We start from the raw sequence: 25434 nt of genomic DNA, 5'->3' as shown, positions 1-25434 counted from the left end.
GGCCAAGGAAAAATCTTAAAATATGACTGATGTAACTTGGTGAACTGTAGCTTCGAAGCTGGTATCATAATCTTTGCACAGCATGCGCAGTACAGCATGCTCCACGAGCCTCCACGTTTGATCACGAGCCTGGTTAGCCAATCACGTCAAGCCACAATGTGTTTCCAAACAACACTCCTTTTCACTCGATAGGCTGCGTCAACCACTTCCTCATTTCAACTAAAAAGTTTTCGGGTGAAGAAATTGATTGCTACTTTGTATCTCTGACATTTCAGATGATCAGATACTGTAGTTACTCACTCCGTTGATATTATTACTTGATAGCTAAGAGGCTACATTGTAGCTACTACTTAATCGCGTTGGAAGAGGTCACAAGAAAATAAACATGGACAATACTGGTTTTCCTAAACAAAAAACAATCAAGCTTGTGATAAAAACACCTAATCAAGCCCACGGGGATCAAACGATTGAAGGAGTTGACATGGACTGGTCAGTGAAAGAGTTGAAGACACATTTGTCGAGAATGTACCCAAACAACCCGGTGAGTGAATGTAATAGTTAACTTAGCTAGCTAACGTTACCAGAGCAAGCTAGCAAGTCCTTGCCAAGTTTATATAGGTCAAGGAAGCTTGTCAGCTAATGTGACGCTAGCTACTGTCAATAACAATCATTCAAGCCAAACAGCTAAGTTAGCTAGCTAGGCTATGCATAGTTGTGTGTATTAATCGTGGTTGCTGTCAGTGTGTGTCTTGTGTTGACATCTGTCCCACTTTCCCCCACAGGCTGAAAGTGATCAGAGACTAATTTACTCTGGCAAGTTGCTCCCAGACCACCTGCATGTAAGAGATATTTTCAGAAAGGTAGGTGTGTGTGCTTGTTCACCTATCTAACAATTAGACATATTCTCAGAACTCTATCTATATACTGAGTTATGTTTCAAGCATCTGGTCAGATTGCAGGCATCATCTGTCAAAAATATAATGTTACTGATTCAACATAATGTGTCTAGATCAGGGATTCAGTCAGCCCACACAAATACCTTAACTCCGGTAATTGCGAAACATGTCTTCGTTGTTTTAGTATTACTGCCGTGACTTAAAACTGTGCAGGACAGTTTGTATATTTCATCTTTTTGGTCAATTAATCACAATACTAGAATCATTATTGTTGAACAAAACCCAGACTGAAAACTGGACTTTGACAACCTTGGAGTTCAAGCCTATTATAAGCCCCTCATAACCCCTTTTCTAAACTTCAGATCAGATGTTGATCACTCAGTTCACTAGTTTTCTTACAGGATTTTTCAATAGCCATTTTTTGTTAATTTTTTTATTTAGAAGGTTGAATGGGTGTCCCTCTATGTCCAGTGCCAAGAATGGATGTCATGTATATTACTGTGGTTTATGTTGTCTGGTGTATCTTATCATGTATGTATATGACTTCACAGACGGACCTAACACCCACTGTGCACCTGGTGTGTGCAGTAAGGACTCAGCCTATAGGTCCACTAGGAGCAAGACCAAAGGTAAAGTACCCCATATGGAACCCTATCTGAAACTGTGACACTGGATTCTATGTGAAGGTTATGATGTAGTCCTAGGTGAAGCTATTTTAAATCTACTCATTAAATAGCATCAGTCAACAATGTCTCGGTTGTTGCTCCCCAAGATATTGTGCCAAACCATGATGAAACTTTTTAGTTCTGCTGTGCCAGTGATTCCCTCATGTTCTGCTTTAGAAACCATGCACACCTCATGAATATTAACTAGTAGCAATAATTGGGAGCTCCCGGAGCTGACAAAGGACAGTCAAAGCCAGAAATGCAGCTTAGGAAAAAGCCACCTCACACAGTTGATAGGGCGTTTTGGCTTATCAAATGACTCCTTATCAGCCAAAATCGTCTCAATTATACCCCCATTCAGTGGTTGAGAATGTGTCAGCAGAGTCTGTTCTGTTCTCTGGAAAGAGGAGTCCCAGCTCAGTGGGTAGCAGGAGACAGGTGCACAAATGCTCTCATTAGGATTCTCTGGAGACCATAACTTTGCATCTCTGAAACTTTACTGCAGCTTATAGCTATGCAGCTAGATCTAAAGATAGCTAGGTTAGGGGTTTCACATAACTTTTTTTTTTTAAATGTGTGAGAGTATATTCCTGTATTTTAGTGCCAAATGGGTCTAGACATGTCTGTGAGGGATTGTAAAAAGCTTTTTTTTCAGATTGGGAATGGTATGCAAACAATCATACAATACATATTCAGGTGCAGTTTAAGGAACCAGGACCAAGTACCTTTCATGTTAGAACAATTGAAAACAAAGGACAAGCAAGATACTGTCCAAACATGTTATTTTGAATCCTCTAGTCTACTGTGATGGTTTCTGTTGTCACTTTGTCCGTATCGTTTAAGATGAGGGAAGACGGTATTTTTTTGAATGAGCATGGCCTTATTTCAGCATATTGGATGATTGTCATTCATTTTCTGTCATTCATATTCCATTCACCAAGCTTAATGTAATATCGATAGCTTTAGACTACTACATCATACTTAAATTTTCCCTACACCCATCATGAAGTTGCTACAACCTATCCTATGAATGAAGGTTAAGAATGTAGGTGTTTGAGTAGTCAAGGTGACACACAGTGACACATTTAATACCACCTTGCACACACTTGCCTGCATCTAGCTTTTCTAGGGTGTAATCATTAGTCCAACAGTTGCAAACGAGAGTTTATTTTGGACAAATTCAGATATGTTTATCACCGTTCTGTTTGCTTCCGTTTAAGGGTTTCATCAGAATTGGTGGAAAGAAAACACCCCTGATCACACGCAAACACAGTTCACTTTCATAGTAGCCACATACCAACAGCATGATGACTTTGCTCGTTATATTCCTTCTCGCATCAACACACTCTCCTCCTCTCACCTTTTCCCTTCGCTTGTGGACTTAAGTGCACAACACATCAGCTGTCTGTGAACAGAGGAAAAAATCTTTCCTTGACAATTTTTTTAAAATTAATACTTTTTATTTTTCAGAAATTCACTGAGGATGGTCCTCCTCTGAGGAGCATCCACTGATGTCCACACCTGTGGTGTAACACCATTTCTCACTTTTGATTCAGGTCAGGGAATCAGAGCAGCAAGAGGCACAAACATCGGCCATGCCTACCGGTCAGAACACAGAGGGTGCCTCCCGAGCCCCATCTGTGCCCACTGAACTAGAACTGAGACAGCGCAGGCCCCCTGCCCCCTCTCACACCCCACCAGCAACTGCATGGCCTGACACTACAACGTGAGTTAACAAGACTGGTGCATTCTTTGCATAAGGCTGGTGGTATTAGTACTGTATATATTACTTGTGTTGCTTTATGAAGAGTTATATTGCTTGGAGAGATTATTTGCAATACATTGGTCTATCCTTCAGTCGGACATGACATGTAATTCACACTGCTATTATCCTGTGTTTCTAGGCTAGTGGCAGCAGAGATGACAAACCCAACCTTCCCCACTTACTCCCTCTACAGCCCTCAACAGCTTCTCTGGCTGCAGCACATGTATGCTCGCCAGTACTACATGCAGTAGTAAGTATTCAATCACAAGCATTTTATCACATTTAGTTATGTGACTTCCTACTGTTCTGCCATAGCATATTATTAACCCTCTAGAGCAGGGTTCCCAAACTTCTGGGTGGTTTTATTTGGTTTTCTGATCCAAAAATAAATAAATAATAAGCTAACATATGAAAGTGTTTTAAGATGGTCATACCAAGGATTATTTAGATGTTTGATTTTGAATTTTAAGACCCATTAAGTTATCAAAACATATATACAAAAATGATTCGATGGAACATTGAATTTGGCATTACTGCTATTAGCCAATAGAAACGCATTGAAAAACAGATTCACTACATGGAATAATAGTCCCCCAAAAAATGTAAAAGGAAGTTTGTTTTGAACTGTCTGTCCTATATCTGAGAGATATAAGAAAGTTTAGTACCTAAAATATGGGGATAAATCTATGTACAGCACCAGTCAAAAGTTTGGGCACACCTACACATTCCAGGGTTTTTCTTTATTATTAACAATTTTCTACATTTTAGAATAATAGTGAAGACATCAAAACTATGAAATGACATAAATGGAATCATGTAGTAACCTAAAGTGTTAAACAAATCTAAATATATTTGAGATTCTTCAAAGTAGCTACCCTTTGCCTTGATTACGGCAGGTAGGTAGCCTACTGGTTAGAGCGTTGGACTAGTAACCGAAAGATCGAATCCCCGAGCTTATCGAAGATCGAATCCCCGAGCTGACAAGGTAATAATCTGTCGTTCTGCCCCTGAACAAGGCAGTTAACCCACTGTTCCTAGGCCATCATTGAAAATAAGAATTTGTTCTTAACTGACTTGCCTAGTAAAATAAAGGTAAAATGTAAAAAAAATTACAGCTTTGCACACTCTTGACGTTATCTCAACCAGCTTCATGATGTAGTCACCTGGAACATAGCCCTATTTGGTAAAATAAGTCCATATTATGGCAAGAACAGCTCAAATAAGCAAAGAGAAACGACAGTCCATCATTACTTTAAGACATGATGGTCAGTAATCTGGAAGAAATTCAAGAATATTGAACGTTTTTTCAAGTGCAGTTGTAAATCCATCAAGCGCTATGATGAAACTAGCTCTCATGAGGACCCCCACGGGAAAGAATGACCCAGAGTTACCTCTGCTGCAGAGGATAAGTTCATTAGAGTTAACTGCACCTCAGATTGCAGCCACTCTGCTTCAGAGTTCAAATAACAGACACATCTCAACATCAACTGTTCAGAGGAGACTGTGTGAATCAGGCCATCATGGTCAAATCGCTGCAATTAAACCACTCTAAAGAACACCAATAATATGAAGAGCCTTGCTTGGGCCAAGAAACACGAGCAATGGACATTAGACCAGTGGAAATCTGTCCTTTGGTCTGATGAGTCCAAATTTTAGATTTTTGGTTCCAACTGCCGTGTCTTTGTGAGATGCAGAGTAGGTGAACGTGGAATCTCTGCATGTGTGGTTCCCCACCATGAAGCATGTAGGAGGAGGTGTGGGGGTGCTTTGTGACACTGTCTGTGATTTATTTAGAATTCAAGGCAGACTTAACCGGCATGGCTACCACAGCATTCTGCAGCGATATGCACTCCCATCTGGTTTGCGCTTAGTGGGACTATCATTTGTTTTTCAACAGAACAATGACCCCACACACCTCCAGGCTGTGTAAGGGCTATTTGACCAAGAAGGAGAGTGATGGAGTGCTGCATCAGATGACCTGGCCTCCACAATCACCCAACCTCAACCCAATTGAGATGGTTTTGTATGAGTTAGACCACAGAGTGAAGGAAAAGCCAACAAGTGCTCAGCATATGTGGGAACTCCTTCAAGACTGTTGGGAAATCATTCATCATGAAGCTGGCTGAGAGAATGCCAAGAGTATGCAAAGCTGTCATCAAGGCAAAGGATGGCTGCTTTGAAGAATATATAAAATATATTTAGATTTGTTGAACATCTGATTCCATATGTGTTCATGGTTTTGATACCTTCACTATTATTCTACAATGTAGAAAATATTAAAAATCAAGAAAAACCCTACCGGGGACCTTCACGCGAGTCTTGTGATACTTGTGGGCGTCCTAGAGCAAAACGCAGAACACCATCGTGTTCGTAGGAGTCAGCTTTCCACTGAGACGTCATATTAGTGTGTAGCCCAAACCGTTTGGAGGCTACAGACAGAAGTTGGCAGAAGAGGCTGTACCAACTTCAGATGAGTCTTGTGAAGTTTGTGGGTGTCTTTAGAACTGTCGTTTTCGTGAGGGTATCATCTTTCAATAGAATAGTTTGTAGGCCAAACTGTGCTGACGCTACGGACATTTTCTTAAGAAGAACGATTTTCGGGATGTGTCATGGTCTGACATATACCAGTCTAGGGTGATATTGGCAGATGGGGTGGATTGAGAAGCAGCCCATGCAAAAAAACATCTCTAGCTTAGACACATTTTCTTGGGGATTTTAATTAGATTTTTGCGGGGGCACGGAAATTGTAGGCAAGGGTTAAGCAGGGAAAATACTTGAAGTGTGTTTTGCTTAGACTGTGTCTGTCTTTTGTCCCAAAGCCATGCAGCCTACGCAGCAGCAGCAGCCTCTGCCCCCTTTGCCCCAGCCGCCGGCCCATCCCTGCCTGTCGCACCCCACCAAGCCGCTATCCCAGCAGCCCTGCCAGCCAATCAGAATGCACAGGATGCCGCATTCATCAACCCGGGAGCAGCCAATCAGAACCTGCGGATGAACGCCCAGGGCGGACCTGTGATGGAGGATGAGGAGGATATCAATCGGGATTGGCTTGACTGGGTGTACACGGCTGCACGTCTGGGTGTCTTCCTCAGCATCGTCTACTTCTACTCCAGCCTGAGCCGCTTCGTCCTGGTCATGAGCAGCCTCCTCCTTATGTACCTGTGAGTTTGCTGTTTTTGTGGCTGTTTGTTTGTTCTCAAAAGTTTGGGGTCACGTAGAAATGTCCTTGTTTTTGAAAGAAAATATTTGTTTTTGTCCATTTAAAATAACATCAAATTGATCAGAAATGCAGTGTAGACATTGTCAATGTTGTAAATTACTATTGTAGCTGGAAACGGCAGATTTTTATGGAAAATCTACATAGGCGTACAGAGGCCCATTGTCAGCCACCATCTCTCCTGTGTTCCAGTGGCAAGTTGTTAGCTAATCCAAGTTTATCATTTTAAAAGGCTAATTGATCATTAGAAAACCCTTTTGCAATAATGTTAGTACAGCTGAAAACTGTTGTTCTGATTTAAAGAAGCAATAAAACTGTCCTTCTTTAGACTAGTTGAGTATCTGGAGCATCAGCATTTGTGGGTTCGATTACAGGCTCAAAATGGCCAGAAACAAAGAACTTTCTTCTGAAACTTGTCAGTCTATTCTTGTTTTGAGAAAATATGGCTATTCCATGCGACAAATTGCCAAGAAACTGAAGATCTTGTACAACGCTGTGTACTACTCCCTTCACAGATCAGCGCAAACTGGCTCTAACCAGAATAGAAAAAAGGATGAAAAGAACATTTTCATTATCTGTTAGTTGTACTGGTCCTGGGAATGTAAACAGAGTTTCCATTATTATCATATCAGTGAGTTGGTACTGCCTCTTTTTTTGCACTTCCTGTTCTTAACCATTAATAACATGAAATTCACCACCACGTGAATAAGATGTACTCACAAATAACATGTATCCTGTGTACTTTGACTGTATGCTATGACTCTGTAATAAACACACAGTTTAAGAAAAATCATGCAGATCTACTTTATTAATCCCTGTTGTCTTCCACTCAGGCACACAGCAGGCTGGTTCCCCTTCAGGAGAAGGCCCCTGGTCAGAGGTCCCAACAACCAGGTCCCCGAGGTCATCCAGGACAGGAACCCAGTTCCACCTGTAAGACACATTCACTCTGGCGGTGGAAAACAGAGATGGCTTTATTAACAAGGCATTTAGCTACTGCCCTTATGTAGTAACATTCCTCACACAGCATGTAGCGTTTCAGTAACAGTTTTGAATAAATACAGTCTGTTTATATCTCAACTCTGGCGGTGGGGCTAACAGTTTCTCCTCTTCTCTCAGATGGAGGACCCTGCAGGAGAAGAGGGGGCCGGGGCGGAGGCTGAGGTTGATGAACCACACCCCCTGACTGCAGTGCTGGTGCCTCCACACAGGGTGTCCATCGTTTGGACTGCCTGGATCTTTTTCAAAGCTTTCTTTGCCTCCCTCGTCCCAGAGGCCCTAGCAGTGGCTAACTGAATTATCAACTTTTCCAGCAGGGGGCACACTGGTGCTGAATTTACCCAGAGTGTTAGACTTGCCTCTGTCACGGGAAGTCCTCACTCTTTGGACCTCTGGATAGTAGATGCCTGGACTATTTGTGAGAAATCCTGAATGATTTAGGGCTTCAATGCATACAAATCCCTGCCTGTAGTCTGTTGTGTGTGTTTAGGGATATGGTGGTTCATTCGGCACTTCCTGCCTTATGATAGTGACCAAATGGTTGTATATGCAGTATAGTACATACACTTCTCGCTGCCAAATGGTTGTATATACTGTAAATGACTATTGGAACAAAAAATGTAAATATTATTCTATTGTCTGTGTAACAGGGTTGGTTATGTTTCCACTTGACACTGCAGAAACCTGTATTTTGATTGTGTATTCCTATTGGTTGGTTAAATTTACATATCAGTAAGTTGTTATGCCATTGGTCATGCTTGCAGATAGGGAGAGATCGCAAACTTCAATTCTTTCCAGTCTGTTATTGACATTCAGGTGGTAGGCCACGTTCTGAAATGACTGTATTCATATTTACAATGTTTAGGAGTTCACTATGTACAGTACCTGTCAAAAGGTGAGGCACACCTACTCATACAAGGGTTTTTTATTTTTGATATTTTCTACATTTTAGAATAATAGTGAAGACATCAAAATTATGAAATAAGACACATGGAAACATTTAGTGACCAAAAAAGTGTAAAACAAATCAAAATATATTTCATGTGAGACTTCAAAGTAGCCACCCTTTGCCTTGATGATAGCTTTGCATGCTCTTGGCATTCTTTCAACCAGCTTCATGAGGTAGTCACTGGGAATGCATTTCAATTAATTTGCCTTGTTAATTTCTGGAATTTCTTATTTTAATGTGTTTGAGCCAAGCAGTTGTGTTGTGACAAGGTAGGGTTGGTACACAGAAGATAGCCCTATTTGGTAAAATAACAAGTCCATATTAGGGCAAGAACAGCTCAAATAAGCGAAGAGAAATGACAGTCCATCATTACTTTAAGACATGAAGGTCAGTCAATCTGGAAATGTAAGAACTTTGAAAGTTTTTCAAGTGCAGCTGAAAAACCAGCAAGCACTATGATGAAACTAGCTCTCATGAGGACCGCCACAGGAAGAAAAGACCCAGAGTTACCTCTGCTGCAGAGTATAAGTTCATATAGAGTTACCAGCCTCAGAAATGGGCAATTAACGGCCCCTCAGATTGCACCTCACAGAGTCTAAGTAAGAGACATCTCAACATTGTTGAGAGGAGACTGCGTGAATCAGGCCTTCACGGTCGAATTGCTGCAAAGAACCACTACTAAAGAACACCAATAATAAGAGACTTGCTTGGGCCAAGAAACATGAGCAATGGACATTAGACTGGTGGAAATCTGTCTGATGAGTCCAAATTTGAGTTTTTTGATTACAACTGCAGTGTCTTTGTGAGACATGGAGTAGGTGAACAGATGATCTCCGCATGTGTGGTTCCCACCATGAAGCATGGAGGGGGATGTGTGATGTTGTGGTGGTGCTTTGCTGGTGACACTGTCAGTGATTTATTTAGAATTCAAGGCACGCTCAACCAGCATGGCTACCACAGCATTCTGCAGGAATACACCCTCTCATCTGGTTTGCGTTTAGTGGGACTATCCAGGCTGTGTAAGGGCTATTTGACCAAGAAGGAGAGTGATGGAGTGCTGTATCAGAAGACCTGGCCTCCACAATCACCAAACCTCAACCCAATTGAGATGGTTTGGGATGAGTTGGACTGCAGAGTGCAGGAAAAGCAGCCACAAGTGCTCAGCATATGTGGGAACTCCTTCAAGACTGTTGGAAAAGCATTTCAGGTGAAGCTGGTTGATAGAAGGCCAAGAATGTGCAAAGCTGTCAAAGGCAAAGGGTGGCTACTTCGAAGAATTTCAAATATAAAATAAATGTAGAATTGTTTTACACTTTTTTGGTTACATGATTCGATGTGTGTTATTTCATAGTTTTGATGTCTTCACTATTATTTTACAATGTAGAACATAGTAAAAATAAAGGAAAACCCAAACTTGACTGGTACTGTATGTGTACGCTACCTGTTAGATATTGGTCATGTTATTGCTGTAAGAGCGAGTTAGCTAGCATGCTCTAATTTTAATGGTCGCTTTAGCTCCCTGCTATTTTCAGATGAGTCACAAATCTACAGCCATCAACATACTGTTGTCTTACACATCTAACGTGCTTCCTTGTTTCTATCGTCAGGTACCGTCACATTTATTGTATTTTGTACTATTTTTGTCATTGTAAAGATGTTTGATTAAAAAAAATACCCAGTCTGATATTAAAATGCAAGCGATCAATCACGGATCTGCAGCCATCAACCTATAGTGGTCCTGCACGTCGAATGTGCTTCCTTGTGTCTATTGTCAGAATAAACACCAATCAACTGGAACCGCTGGCTGGCCATTCCTTTCTTTTTAAAAATATAACAATGCAAGAGTTACCAAGTACGATCACATCTGCACACTTTACAAAACATATCTTATTATGCAAGCTTGCTTTCATCTGGGTTTAATTCTGGGATGCCCATAGTGCTATATGACTAACAAGTTTGTATTGCTCTTGCTCAGAGATGGATGTGCTATACAGGGTTGTGTGTGAGTATCGCATGCTTTTCTGGTTGTCTCAGATGTGAAATAGAAAGCAATGTCAACATAGTGTGGTTTTAATTCATTAGAAAGGTGAATGAACTGAAAACTGAATTATGGTAAACACAGGAACATACAGTTGTGTGGGGCTTAGGCCAGACTGCTGTATTCGTCTAAAAACTAAATTGAATCATGCATAGCGAACTTGCTCCCTTGTTATACAGATGACAAAAATATGTATTCAGACCCTTTGACTTTTTCCACATTTTGTTACAGCCTTATTCTAAAATGGATTCAATTGTCAATTGTCTTTGTCCTGTTGGAAGGTGAACCTTCGCCCCCAGTCTGAGGTCCTGAGTGCTCTGGAGCAGATTTTCATCAAAGAAATCTCTGTACTTTGCACCGTTCATCTTTCCCTCGATCTTGACTAGTCTCCCAGTTCCCAATAAGGCTGTAACATAGCAAAATGTGGAAAAAGGCAGGGGGTCTGAATACTTTCCTAATGCACTGTATACACTAATTGTAATTTCCCTCTAGTAAGTTCCCAATTTGATTTGTCTTTTTGTTTTTATTTTGGTAACAGCTGTTTAGGGGATGCTACTGTATCATAAATATTTTGTGGAGACTTGCATTAATAGATGCAATTAATGTACTTATTTAAAAGGATTGCCTCTTAAGAAATAATAATTTACTAGTCAACTAACAGAACAAATACTATATCACATCTACAGTACTCAATAACACAAGCTTGTTTCAGATAAATATGTTTTCAATTTTCATAGCATATCTCATGCAAATGTTTTAAGTTCAAAGGGGTAACCCTCCTCCACTCCAACTCTACAGCTTTTGCAATCCAAAGTTCATTGACCTGTTGGAGAAATGTGGGGTTTGCAAACTGCATTCTGTGTTTACTGTGTGGGGTTGTAGTACATTTCACTCTTTTTCCCCATTGCTTCCTCTGAGTTGTCCAGGCAGGCTAGAGAATTCAGCTAGTACTTCTGGTCCATAGAATCTTGCTCCCTCTGACCCAGTCCACTATGGGGGTACATCTCTGTTATGTACTGTCCTATAATAACCCTACCTCACATGTACAAAAGTAGCTGCCTAGGGACAGAAAGACCACGCAACAAAAAACACCCCCAAATCCTCGGACTTCAACTCTGGCCTGGTTGAGGCCCAATTATAGCCTACTGGGGCAGTTTTGTGATGTTAAATTTATCAAAAGTTAGCCTCAATCCATCCCCCATCTCCCTGGAGGTGTCTTCTGTTCCCTCCCTCTTCCTCCGCTTGTCTGTTCGGCTCAACACAGCCTGGATCAGTGGCAGGTTTCTGAGGAGACACTACACAGCTCTGGGATTCAGTTTGAAGTCAGTATTAATTTAGCTTCTTGTGTGATGGATAAGTGTTTGATGACACTCCCAGTCCTGCTGCTGTTCCTGGGCCTGGTTGGGTTATCCCGCTCCTGTCTGAATCCTGTCTCTGCATACAGATTCACTGGGGCTGTCTGTAGGCTGACCTACTCTGCAGCAGTGGTCTGTGAGTATGACTACTCTATTCCCGTCTCTTTCTCTCTCTCTCTCTCTCTCTCTCTCTCTCTCTCTCTCTCTCTCTCTCTCTCTCTCTCTCTATGGTGTTCTCTAGAATCTCTCTCAGCTGATGCTGAAGGTGCTTTATAGCTTCATTATTGCGTTGTTTTTGTTTGAATAAAAACATTCGATTTTACTGACTTATTTTGTCTTCAGTAAATGAGAAGACCACCAAGGTGATACAGGCTGATCCAGGCTGTTCAAGCATGAACAGTGAGAAGTCTATTCTCTTTGTTGGAAAGGTTAAATATGGGCTTACCAAGTGAGTGGACCTCTCTCCTTCCACAGTCAGCACACCAGCACCACATGTACGTGCATTTCCTTTCATTCTCCTCCATTTCCTCACTTGCAATCATTTAGTCCTGCATTCGCTAATCATAGATAGGTGAAGTATATGGCACATGTTTGGATGAATGCATAAGCACTTATTTTTAAATCACAAACAGATTGAACGTCAACTCTGTTGCCAGTGCTTTCTTGGTTGGCTCTTTTAAGGAACAACCAATAATATTGTCCTCTCCTGATCTTTGCCCTCTCAGTCTGGAGATCCATAACCTGTCGATTGGGCGGAGTGAGTTTGAGCTGAAGCCAGGTAAAGGCATTGAGATTGCTATCGCCAAAGTGTCTGCTGTTTCCTAGGGAACCATCCAGTATGAAAATGGCAGTTGGCTGTGAGACCTTCCATCAATCACTGTAACCGGGGAGGATGACACTGAGCAGGAAAAAGATGGAACTAGTGTTGATCAGTTTATGTTCAGATTTTTAATATACATTTCTGTGAGTTTTAATGTTATGTTGTATTTTAACCAAATATCCTGGTATGTAGGCTACTACTAAGGCTTGTATGTTGACCTTAGATAACTGTGTGCTTGTGACACTGCCATGTGTCACTGTTTGCAGTGTCAACGTGGGACATTCAGTAGATTTTGAAATTGAGTCACATATTGATCTCGGCATTAACCCCAAACTTTGTAAGTAGATTTTTCTGTCCATTGTTTTTGTAGTTTTCAATGTTCACTCTCATTCTCATTCTCCTCAAGAGTTGAAAGGAATCTTATAAACAGAGTTTTATTGTGATGTGTTGTAATGTATTTCTTGGCACTGACCAGTCTTTCTATGTCTCAGATTGTGGAAAAGAGAATGTTGCCGCAGACACCTCAGTCTGTTACCTTACCATCCACAAGCTCAATCTCCTGCTGCTGGGAGACAGAGTGAGTGAACATGAACATGAAACCTAGAGAAAATTGTGCAATATATTACACTTGTCAACTGCTCTCTGTTTTTCGACAAGAAAAGTAAAACTGCTGCATAAAATACAAAACCTCTGCTTTACATTCTGTCTGTAGACCTGGCTGGCTGAAGAGGCTGTTTACAGACTTTATCACCTTCACAGTGAAGTTGGTTATTAAAAGCCAGGTGAGTGACATAAGAGGGAAGTTTAGGATAAGACCAATTTACAGTTGGAATAATAGTATATGCAAATATTTTTATAACTAAACCAAGATAGACCACACCCTGTTGTTTGGAATGGGAACAAATAATGGGAAGAACAAGCAAGGAGGTGGGCAGAGCCAAGCACGAGCTAGTGAGATCCTATTGGGCCTATAGCACACATCTGCATATTTCCGTTAGGGAACGCTTACTTGGGAAGTGCGCGTGTGCAATAACTCTATTAACCTTTGCACTCCTTCTAAACAAAACAATTTTTTAAGACTTTGGCAAAGGATAAAGTCTACAAAACGTAGTCCTCTCTGCTCACAACAGACTAGTTTTGGGAACATAAAACTGTATTGAGATCAAATGTTTAATCGATGAGAACATTTGCAGAATGTCTGTCAAAAATCCAACTCCTGCCATCTTCTCCCACTGCGTCCACTGGGCTTCCTCTCACTACCATATTTGGTAGTGAGTGGAAAGCCAAGCGGATGCTTCACATTTATAAATCAAGTGAAATATCTGTCTCATTGTTCTATCTGTGCTATATGTCTCATTGGCCTTTACTCAATTAGATTTGCTCAACTCCTGCATCCTCTCACCTCCTTTTGAAAAAGGTCAAAGGTAATCGAGGAGAGGCAGCGAGGAGAGTGAATGTGGGCAAAGATGTGCTTGTATGAAATTAAAAGGCTTAGGGATTCAAGCTTAGGTTGATTTTAAATGGAATTTTAATAATAAATGTGTTGGATTCACATCTCCATCTCAACCAAAAATAATAGTTAAAAATTAGGATTAAATCAAATCAAACTGTATTTAAAGTGAATTTAAAGTTTGATTTGATTTAGTCCTTTTCTTTAACTTTTGGTTGAAATTGAGATGTGAATACAACATATCAATTATTCATTTGTAGACAAACTGCAATTAAAGCCAGACTCAGTGGCACAGATGGAGCTATCCAAGCAGAAGATATATCTCCTTAAAAATTTGATATTTGGATGACTTAACAACCAAACACAATTCTATATCACTTTTGCAATACGATAAATAGCCTCTTAACTTGTCGACAAGTTAATAAATTATATGTTGGATTCTCATCTCCATCTCAACCAAAATAAAAGTTAAAGAATGGGATTAAGCCAGTGGCTCAGATGGAACTATACAAGCAGTAGATACATCTCCTTTAAATGTTCATGTTGTAGTTGTCAACCAAACACAATTCAATATTTATTTTGTAAGACTGTAAGTCACCTAATATTAAGGCTATCTTACAAACTAATGTAACAGTATTCAACATTAAAATGAGTAACTCATCCATGAACACATTGAGGTTACTGTAACAATAAATGTCTTATGTAATCATAGAAAGTGTGCATGTTCAGGGTCCCAGGTGTGTGGAAATCTTCACAATTACTATAATAATCTGCACAGAATCTCAAACAGTATTGATCACTTGCACCATGTGCTTTAATGTAATCTCTACAAATTGCAACCCAGGTAATTTAGTTGTGATATTAGATCAAGCAAATTGTTGACTCATTAAGTTGTTGTATAAATAAACAAAATATCTGACATTGTATTCCCATTTGAACTTTGGTGTGCTTTGAAATGGTTGAAAGTGCACTGATAACATATTTAGGGGACAACTAAACGAAAAATCAGACATTGATTTATCTTTGGAATTTGGTTGAGCTTTTAGATGGTTGAAGCAGTGATAACACATTCGGGAATTCAACAAACTTTTTGAGTGGGTGAAAATAAGTTGGAATCTCATTGATCAACATAGGCTATCTACCAAATATTAACCAATTCTCCATGTTGAAATGTTTATATTTATTTTTTATATCACCTTTATTTTAACCAGGTAGGCTAGTTGAGAACAAGTTCTCATTTGCAACTGAAATGACATGGTGTACCCAGTGGGACAACCTGGTCTAAGAGCATTTTGTGTTGTTCTGTATTTACATTTTACGAATTACAGTTCCTATTATATATTCAGAATTTGCAAAACGTACAATATGTTATGAATTTGCAAAATGTACAATATGTTACGAATTTGCAAAACGTATATGATATGCTACGAATTTGAGCTAGTTGGCTAATGTTAGCTAGCTCGCTAATGTTAGCTAAGCTAGGGGTTAAGGAGTTCATATGCTTCCCAGCCGAAACAGTTCAGAAGAGTTTGTGCATATATTATGACAACATTTGGTGACCTTTTGGTTCATTTTGGACTTCAGTGAGGGTTTTTTTGGCTTTTCGGGAGCACAATGCTTTTTCAGGAGGCAAGCCGAAGTTTGGAGCTGAAGTCTAAACCCCTTTGTCGGTGATTGCTCAACAGTAGGCATTCTTCAACAGTAGGCATTCTTCAAAACTCGTTTTCATGCAATTATTTTATTGAGAAATACTGCACCAAACATCTTAGTTAAATGCAAAATTGCGCAACTAAGATCTCCTCTGCAAAAACTTCAAATTAATGACAGATTTCTTGAGTATCTTAGATTAATTCAGACTATTTTGAGGAAGTGTATACTGGCTACGGCGTCTCAAGATGGACAAACAGTACTATTGCTGACATTTTCTCGTTTTTCAAGTAAATGTCTTTTAAGGGAGTATGCGAGCAGCCGAACTGAAGCATGCTGATGCCTTTAGGGTTAAGGTTAGGGTTAAGTTTAGGAGTTAGGTTAAAGGGTTAAGGTTAGGGAAAGGTTAGCTAAAAGGGTTAAGGTTAGTGTTAGGGAAGGGTTAGCTAACATGCCTAGTAGTTTCAAAGTAGCTAAAAAGTAGCAAAGAGTTGAAAAGTTGCTAATTAGCTAAAGTTGTCCATGATGAGATTTGAAATCACAACCTTTGGGTTGCTAGACATTCACGTTATCTGACCAACCACCCCACTTAAGTGACCATAAAAGAGTGTCTTGGACTTACGTACAGAAAAATACAAAATACTCTGAGACCACATTGTTATATGTGATCCAGTACTGAAATGCATCCCAAAAGGTTTTAGTAGCTTATTCCTTCAGGTTGAGTGGGAAGTTTATTGTGTAAGACATTTAATAGATAAAGGATAAGTAGCATATTTAAAAAAAATGTGTGTATGATTTTCTCCTCCGACAATACAACAGCTGATACCAAAACTCTTCTGCGGTAGGATACACCAAAAGGTGTGTGGCCACTGCTCATTCTCTCAAAGTGACAGCGCCCAGAGAAGACACGTTTCCAAGGAGAGAATGACCATTATGAGATGTTATGTAGGGATTTCATCCGGCCGCAAGCAAAGTCCGGAGAAGAGGAATATTGGGACAGGGACACAGGAAGGTGGATTTCTGAGGAGGAATGTAGGGGGAAAAAAGAGGAAGAAGAGGTTAAAGAAAATGAGAAAAACTGAGGTTGGAACTGAATTTGAGGAAATGGCGATAAAAATGGAGATTGGGTGTTGAAGAAGAGTCAAGTGCAAACAAAGTGACCTGTGCTCCAGATCAAGTTCTGGAGGTGAAATGAAAGTGAAGGAGAGCGAGTTAAGTGAGATGGAAAGTGTAGTGCATCAATGGACATGATGAAGAGGAATCTGGTCCAGTAGGGGTGACATTTTTGAAGAAAATGGATCCTTGCCTTTTGGCAGATCCATTTGTGGTTTCAGGGTTGGTGAGAAAGGAGTTGGGTACAGTTGAATTAGTGAAGGTAACCTGTAGTGATATTTGTGTGTGTTTCTTCCGATCAAAGGGAGCGGGAGCTTCGTGTCACGCAACTTGGGTCGAGATCTGTTTCTTGCTTTGCTCTTCGGAAAAGGGCACAATTGAAAGGAGTGATTTCTAGGTAAGCATTAAGTGTGGAGGTGGAGCAATTGAAGTTAAAGATTCCTGGTATTTGTGATGCCCGCTGTTTGGTGCAACACAGACCCAGTGGGGAGCGTGGTGATACAGAAGTGACACAGTCTGTCCTTTTGAGTTTTGAGTCTTTACCTGGCAAAGTCATGTTAGGATATATCAGTTATGCTGTTAGAGCTTTTGTGCCGAACCCACTGTGGTGTTTCAGGTGTTATGTTTATGATCATGTTGCAGCAGTTTGTAGGAGGGAGATTCCAAGATGTGGGAAGTGTGCAGGAGGGCATGGGATAGAGGATTGTGTAGTTTGAAAAGTTGTGTGTGTCAACTGTAGGGGTGTTGACACACACAACTGTAGGGGTGCCCATGTTGCTGGGGATCGGAAGTGTCCGATGCGAGAGAGGCAGGTTGAGGTGGCTAGAGTCAGAGTAGTGCAGAAGGTGTTGTATGCTGAGGCAGTGAAGAAAGTAGAAGAGGATGGGTCAGGATCCCTGTGAGTAGTACATCTGTGCCAGCACAGAGGGATAGGCCAACGAGTGATCAATCAATCAAACAAATGTATTTATAAAGCCCTTCTTACATCAGCTGGGGCACAAAGTACTGTACAGAAACCCAGCCTAAAACCCCAAATAGCAAGCAAGTGATTTAAGCTTCAGTAATGTTGACTTCTTAGCGTTCATAGCAATGGTCATCAACTGTACCGCAGAAATGGAACGTAAATCACAGAAAATAGATGTTGTGGTGGCAGCTACAGAGAAGTATTTGGGTATATGAGATTTGACTTCAGAAGAGTTAAGTGTTGAGTGGTGGTGTCCCAGGCCATTGGCATGGTGCAAGAGTAGATAGGATCAAGTAGTGGAATGGTGTCATGATTTTAATGGGTATACGTTTTTTTTGTATATATCTATATATCTATATTATTATTATTATTTGAATTGTATTTCGTATTACAAAGAATAATGGATTTATATGATAGTCCAGTTGGGGGCGGTAAAGCAACATTTTGGATGCCAACCGCTGTTAAACTCCGAAGAAGAAGAAGGAGAAGGATACACCAAAAGGAGGCTATCGAGGAGGGGAGAACCAAAGATTTTTATAACTAAACCAAGATAGACCACAGCCCGTTGTTTCAAACATGAACAAATGAGTCAGTTGTCAGAAGAAGCAAGGAAGTGGGCAGAGCCAAGTACGAGCTAGCATTGCCGCGTTCTAGCAAATCATATTTCTGTTAGAGAAGGCCTACTCTGTGAAGTGCGAGTGTGCAATAACTCAATTCGCTTTTGCACTCCTTCTAAACAACCCCATTATTTTTTACTTTGGCAAAGGGTAAATTCTACAAAACTTAGTCCACTATGTTCGTAACATATTCTAGTTTTGGGAACAGAAAATGTATATTGAGGTAAAAAAGTTTAATCGATGAGAAAATTAGCAGAATGTCGGCCAAAATCGATCTCGCTTTATCTTCTCTCGCTGCCGGCCAGTGGTCTTCCATATTTGGTAGTGAGTTGAAACGCCAAGCGGATGCTTCACATTTACATATTCGGTGAAATATCTTTCTCATCTGACCGTCTCCATTTGCCTATTGACAGATTATCCTTTGCTTAGCTAGCCAACATCGCCATGACATCACTTACAAGTGTGGTCGCGGATTTCTATTGGAGAATGAATGCATATCTTCATACTGTACTGTCTTTGACAGAGAGAGGACGGAGAACACACTTTTGACAAAAAAGGCCAATGTGTTGGAAAGAGGACTAACTGACAGCTCAACTCTGCCCTCTATTGTTTGGTTAATACGACCCTGCTGACACATGATCTCATCAGCTGCAACAAATAATGAAACAATGTTATTCATAGGGAACGTATTTGCCTAATTGCAGATCTGCAAGGAGATTAATAATGTGGCAAACATACTGGCTGACTTCATACAGGAACGAGCAGGTATGGTCACGTTTGTGGAGTTTGGGTAGATGATGACTTATGAAGCCTACAACAAAACGTTGTGTTATTTATGTCTGTCATCTATATACATATGTTTACATTTCCCCTTTGATTCCCACAGAGCAATTCCTTAGTGATGGTGACATCAGCATGAATATTGGTGTAACTTCTGCCCCTGTCATCACATCACAGTACATTGAATCATATCACAAGGTGCAGTGTATACCCCTTCATTATTTTTGTTTAGCATCCATTTATATGGTAGATGATGATGCACAATATCAACTGTTATTGTATATGTTAGGGTATCTATGTGCAGAGTTTTACCTGCTGTTCTGACTTCTCAATGTCCAGGGTCTGGCCAAATACAACAATGTGACAGCTGTCATCAATGCCTCTGTATTCCACCCCAGCCAGCTGACAGAGGACCGCATGCTTTACTTTTGGATCTCTGATGAGGTCTTCAACCCCTTAATTACAGCTTCCCACCAAGATGGACGTTTTGTCCTCAACATCTCTGGCCTGGAGCTCACAGTAGGTGTCGACCTGACTAGTGGAAGTCACTCTAACATGATCCTGTGTGGCGCAGTTGGTAGAACATGGCACTTGCCACGCCAGGGTTGTGGGTTTGATTCCCACGGGGGACCGTTATGAAAATGTATATACTCACAACTGTAAGTTGTTCTGGATAAGAGCGACTGCTACTGACGTTAAGGTAGAAAGGCATCCTTTAAGTAATCAGGAGTTGTTGTTGGGGGTTATGTTATATTATGTTATGTTATGAAACACTTATCTCCCTCACTAGCTTTAAGCACCAACTGTCAGAGCAGCTCACAGATTACTGCACCTGTACATAGCCCACCTATAATTTAGCCCAAACAACTACCTCTTTCCCAACTGTATTTAATTTATTTATTTATTTTGCTCCTTTGCACCCCATTATTTTTATTTCTACTTTGCACATTCTTCCATTGCAAAACTACCATTCCAGTGTTTTACTTGCTATATTGTATTTACTTTGCCACCATGACCTTTTTTTGCCTTTACCTCCCTTCTCACCTCATTTGCTCACATTGTATATAGACTTGTTTATACTGTATTATTGACTGTATGTTTGTTTTACTCCATGTGTAACTCTGTGTCGTTGTATCTGTCGAACTGCTTTGCTTTATCTTGGCCAGGTCGCAATTGTAAATGAGAACTTGTTCTCAACTTGCCTACCTGGTTAAATAAAGGTGAAATAAAATAAATAAATAAATATGTTAGAGACAGGGCAATGCACTGTAATAGCGTGATGAAGCAGCAAAAGCAATGTTTCCAACAGATGTCTACAATTATGATGTGGCAAGTAAACACTATCTTACATGGTGACTTCAAGCTGATTTGTGTATTTAATTTGTGCTATTAACATGGTCAACTTAATTACAGGAACTTTTCAAAGTGTATTTGTCAACCGAAATGCCAGAGTTCCTAAACCAGGTAATGTGACAAACCCAGTCGGTACAATCCTCAGACTCCTATCAGCTCCACAGACCATGTGACCTATCTTGGCATCTGCGCTACTATGACTATGGATCAATGCACATTTTGTGGTGTCTTTATCTTACATTGTGTTATAAATAATCCTAGCAGATTAATGCAATGTGTATACATATGTGTGTATACAGGTAAATGTGTGTGTCTCTCTGAGCCTGTGTGACATACTGTATTTGTTTGTTATCCCCTGTCAGCTACTGTCCTCTGAGGAGCCATTTCTGAGGGTGTGGAGTGTGTCAGTGCCTCAACTGTGGACGACCCCACTGGGCATCTCTGTTAGAGCTTTGGCTGCAGTGAAGCTGACCAGCGGAGCTGAGGACATCCCAGGACTTTACTTTGAGACGGTCAGCCAACCAAACATATGTCGTTTTCATGATTTAAATAACATAGCATCAGACAACCTTTTCTCCCAGATTAGTAGCTAAATTAAGTTTGTCGCTGTCTCTGAGGTGGAGGTTGTTGTGAGAACTTCATACTCTGAGAAGTAATTGATCCTAAACGCTATAGCGCCACAGTGAGTCTTATTCCATTTTCATGCCTATTCTGTGAGCATGTACATAGGCCTTCATGTCTGTAACTGTTATTGTGATGAATTCACTGTGCCTCCATAATGGTTACAGTGACTAACGGTTCAGTTCTTGATTGCAACCTTCCTGGTTGCATGTTCACTAACAAGTTCATGTTCACTAACAAGTACCACTGCTGTCGACATCTGTGCAAGTAAAAAAAAGAAGGCTGTTTCTTTCCACAAAATAATTTCCATAATGAAGGAATCACTGTCCAAACACACACTGCAGGTGAGAATTAAGTAGACTCATTGAATCACTATCTAAGTGACATGTAACGTTGGTAGATTGCTTCTTTCTTATTTTCTTTTGCTCTCCAGATGGTTGAAGCTCACATTGAATATTTAAAAGGAGCAGTGGAAAAAAATAGGTGTCCCAAAAGTAATATCTGGTGAGTTCTGTTTCATCCTGTCCCGTTTAGTAAATTGAGATATCCCACTGGGCATACCATGCATTTTCAACATGGGAGAATTGGGTAATATTGAGCAGATACATTGATCAAGGAGATTCCAAACTATTTTAACCCACTCAAAAAGACAGCCAAAAGTTTGTTGAATTCCCAATGTTCTCACTATGCTTTCAACCATCTAAAAGCACAACCAGATTCCAATGGAAAAGCAATGTCTTGTTTGTGGTTTAGTTGTCACGTAAATGTGTTATCACTGTGCTTTAGAACATTTAAACACACAACAAAGTTCAAATTGGAATGCAATGTCAGATATTTGGTTTATTTATACAACAACTTTGTCACACCCTGACCTTAGAGATCCTTATTTATTCTCTATGTTTGGTTAGGTCAGGGTGTGACTCGGGTGGGAAAATCTATGTTTTCTATTTCTTTGTTGTTTTTGCAGAGTGTGGTTCCCAATCAGAGGCAGCTGTCTATCGTTGGCTCTGATTGGGGATCATATATAAATAGGTATTTTGTTTGTGTTTTGTGGGGTGTTATTTTCTGTTTAGTGTCTGTGCCTGACGGAACTGTTCGTTTTTGAGTTGTTATTTTTGTTTGAGTGTTTCTTGAAAATAAATATCATGAACACTTTCCACGCTGCGCTTTGACCACTCTTCCTTCAACCAACGAAAGGCGATACAAACTTAATATTTTATTACTCTACTTCATCTAATACCACAACCAAATGACCTGGTTTGCAGTTGAGATTACATGAAAGTATACGTTGCAATTGATCAATGTCGTTTGAGATTATGTGCAGATTATTATAGTAATTGTGAAGATTTCCACACACCTGGGACCCTGAACATGCACACTTTCTATGATTACATAAGACATTTATTGTTACAGTAACCTCAATGTGTTCATGTATGAGTTACTCATTTTAAGGTTGAATAAATACTGTTACATTTACACAAAAGTAATATTGAATTTTGTTTGGTTGACAACACAACCAAATATCAACATTTTAAAGGAGATGTATCTACTGCTTGTATAGTTCCATCTGAGCCACTGGCTTAATCTTATTCTTTAACTTTTATTTTTGTTTGAGATGGAGATGTGAATCCAACATCTAATTTATTAACAACTTAATAGGCTATTTGCCATTTTGCAAAAGTGCTATTGACTTGTTTAGTTGTCAACGCAACCAAATATCAACTTTTTGAAGGAGATGCATCTTCTGCTTGGATAGCTCCATCTGTGCCACTGAGTCTGGCTTTAATTCCAGTTTATCTACTAATTAATGATTGATATGTTGTATTCACATCTCCATTTTAACAAAACATTCTAGGACTAAAACAAAAAAACCTAGGACTAAATCAAATCTAACTTTAAATGCACTAACTTTAAATACAGTTAGAAAAATTATCCTATTCTTTAACTGATTTTGGGTTAAGATGGAGAAGTGAATCCAACATATTTATTATTAACTTGTAGATTCCATTTGAAATCAACAGAAGCTTGAAACCCTAGGCCTCCATGTATTGTCTGTTTATTGTTGAATCCTGGGCTGAATTTAAACAATAGCTGTTGATGACTTCCCAAGTGCTACATTACCTGGCCAAAAGTATGTGGACACCTGCTCGTCAAACATCTCATTCCAAAATCATGGGCATGAATTGGTCTCCCCCATTTGCTGCTATAACAGCTTCCACTCTTTTGGGAAGGTTATCCACTAGATGTTGGAACATTGCTGCAGGGACTTGCTTCCATTCAGCCACAAGCATTAGTGAGGTTGGGCACTGATGTTGGGCCATTAGACCTGGGGTCGCAGTCGGCGTTACAATTCATCCCAAAGGTGTTCATTGGGGCGAGGTCAGGGCTCTGTGCAGGCCAGTCAAGTTCTTCCACACCGATATCAACAAACCATTTCTGTATGGACCTCGCTTTGTGCAGGGGGCATTGTCATGCTGAAACAGGAAAGGGCCTTCGCCAAACTGCTGCCACAAAATTGGAAGCACAGAATTATCTAGAATGTAATTGTGTGCTGTAGTGTCAAGATTTCCCTTCACTAGAACTAAGGGGCTTTGCCCCAAACCATGGATAACAGCCCCAGACCATTATTCCTCCTCTACCAAACTTTACAGATGGCACTATGCATTCAGGCAGGTAGCGTTCTCCTGGCATCTGCCAAACCCAGATTTATCCTTCAGACTGCCAGATGGTGAAGCGTGATTCATCACTCCAGTGAAAGCGTGTCCACTGCTCCAGAGTCCAATGGTGGTGAGCTTTACACCACCCCAGCCGACGCTCGGCATTGCGGATGGTGATCTTAGGCTTGTGTGTGGCTGCTCGGCCACGAAAACCCATTTCATGAAGTTCCCGACTAACAGTTTTTATGCTGACGGTGCTTCCAGCGGCAATTTGGAACTCTGTAGTCAGTGTTGCATCCACTTCGCAGCTGAGCCGTTGTTGCTCCTAGACGTTTCCACTTCATAATAACAGCGCTTACATTTGACCGGGGCAACACTAGCAGGGCAGAAATTTGACGAACTGACTTTATGAAAAGGTGGCATCCTTTGACGGTGCCATGTTGAAAGTCACTGAGCTCTTCAGTATGGGCCATTGTATTGCCAATGTTTGTCTATGGAGATTGCATGACTGCGTGCTCGATTTTATACAACTGTCAGCAACGGTTGTGGCTGAAATAGCCAAATCTACTAATATGAAGGGGTGGCCACATACGTTTGGCCATATTGTGTGTATAGGCCTAAATAATCATTGATGATATGACTGAAAAGATATGGTTACATTTAATTTGCTCTGTTGAATGTATCTGTTGGAATGACTTCAATAACAACAGTGAATCTATTACTGTAAGTGGATATTTCATAACAATCATTGTCACAATAGCACATTGGTAATAGTCAGTGACAAACATCAAAGCAAAGCAGGGCTGGGCTTGGTTAAAACCCTGGATGGGAGACCAAAATGGATACCTGTAGATAGATCAACTCTCCAGTAGGAGGTGCTGCCCAGATGTTTTTTCTTCTTGTAGTGGATATTACATTGAAGACCTGATGTTTTTTTCAAAGGTACAAATTCAACCCATTTTATATCAAGGTTTGTCTTGTTGAAAATGGATTACCATGACATAATCCTGTGGTTGAAATGTTACCCTCAACAACAGTTGATTATTTTTTTATTTTTATCAAATGAATTTTCCACGTCACAATACATTGACAAATTACATTGAAACAATGTTCAGTTAACCAGTTTGTGACCTGGGGGATGTGTGTGTGTTGCTTTGAACAATGTGTTTCTTCTCGTCTTGTTATCTTAGAACTAGAACCAGGTTTAACTGCACTCATGGACAAACTGGGAGCAAATCTGTTTGATATCATCAAGCCCCAGGTTGTTTCTCAGGATGTGAGTACTCATAACCCTGTACTTCACTCTTACTTATCATAAACTCCAAATATAATGTATACACAAACTATAGGACTAAATAAATTCATTATTTTCTGTCTGTAGGGTCAAAGCTCCTCCCTCTTGAGACACATTTACATTACATTACATTTAAGTCATTTAGCAGACACTCTTATCCAGAGCGACTTACAAATTGGTGCGTTCACCTTATGACATCCAGTGGAACAGCCACTTTACAATAGTGCATCTAAATCT

At 40.3% G+C, this 25434-nt stretch overlaps 2 protein-coding genes across 2 annotated transcripts; both read left to right on the top strand.

Annotated features, from left to right (window-relative positions):
* Positions 1-170: 170 nt before the first annotated feature.
* Positions 171-10285, top strand: LOC115109364 (homocysteine-responsive endoplasmic reticulum-resident ubiquitin-like domain member 1 protein). Its single transcript, XM_029634179.2, has 8 exons — positions 171-541; positions 783-860; positions 1448-1525; positions 3118-3287; positions 3466-3576; positions 6146-6484; positions 7374-7473; positions 7660-10285. Exons 1-8 carry the CDS (start codon positions 386-388, stop codon positions 7834-7836), a joined length of 1209 nt encoding a protein of 402 aa, XP_029490039.1. The 5' UTR covers positions 171-385; the 3' UTR covers positions 7837-10285.
* Positions 10286-11786: 1501 nt separating this feature from the next.
* On the top strand, positions 11787-25434 carry LOC115109363 (cholesteryl ester transfer protein-like). The gene is made up of 13 exons (XM_029634178.2): positions 11787-12017; positions 12224-12375; positions 12607-12659; positions 12968-13038; positions 13193-13278; positions 13414-13483; positions 19197-19257; positions 19379-19470; positions 19612-19791; positions 20686-20736; positions 20988-21137; positions 21680-21750; positions 25094-25434. Coding segments are annotated over exons 5-13 (747 nt in total). The 5' UTR covers positions 11787-12017; positions 12224-12375; positions 12607-12659; positions 12968-13038; positions 13193-13207; the 3' UTR covers positions 25095-25434.

Source organism: Oncorhynchus nerka, linkage group LG25 (assembly GCF_034236695.1).
Source record: "Oncorhynchus nerka isolate Pitt River linkage group LG25, Oner_Uvic_2.0, whole genome shotgun sequence".
Classification (NCBI taxonomy): domain Eukaryota; kingdom Metazoa; phylum Chordata; class Actinopteri; order Salmoniformes; family Salmonidae; genus Oncorhynchus; species Oncorhynchus nerka.
Note: the sequence above shows the minus strand (reverse complement) of the source record. Positions and strands in the feature narration are given on the sequence as shown.

Excerpts from the sequence above, each read along its gene's own strand:
- LOC115109363 (XM_029634178.2), top strand. The coding sequence starts at position 13,208 with ATGTTGCCGCAGACACCTCAGTCTGTTACCTTACCATCCACAAGCTCA. Across the intron at positions 19,471-19,611 it reads ACATTGAATCATATCACAAG|GGTCTGGCCAAATACAACAA; the intron begins GTGCAGTGTATA and ends CTCAATGTCCAG. Across the intron at positions 19,792-20,685 it reads TCTCTGGCCTGGAGCTCACA|GAACTTTTCAAAGTGTATTT; the intron begins GTAGGTGTCGAC and ends ACTTAATTACAG.
- LOC115109364 (XM_029634179.2), top strand. The coding sequence starts at position 386 with ATGGACAATACTGGTTTTCCTAAACAAAAAACAATCAAGCTTGTGATA. Across the intron at positions 1,526-3,117 it reads CACTAGGAGCAAGACCAAAG|GTCAGGGAATCAGAGCAGCA; the intron begins GTAAAGTACCCC and ends CTTTTGATTCAG. Across the intron at positions 3,577-6,145 it reads CGCCAGTACTACATGCAGTA|CCATGCAGCCTACGCAGCAG; the intron begins GTAAGTATTCAA and ends TTTGTCCCAAAG.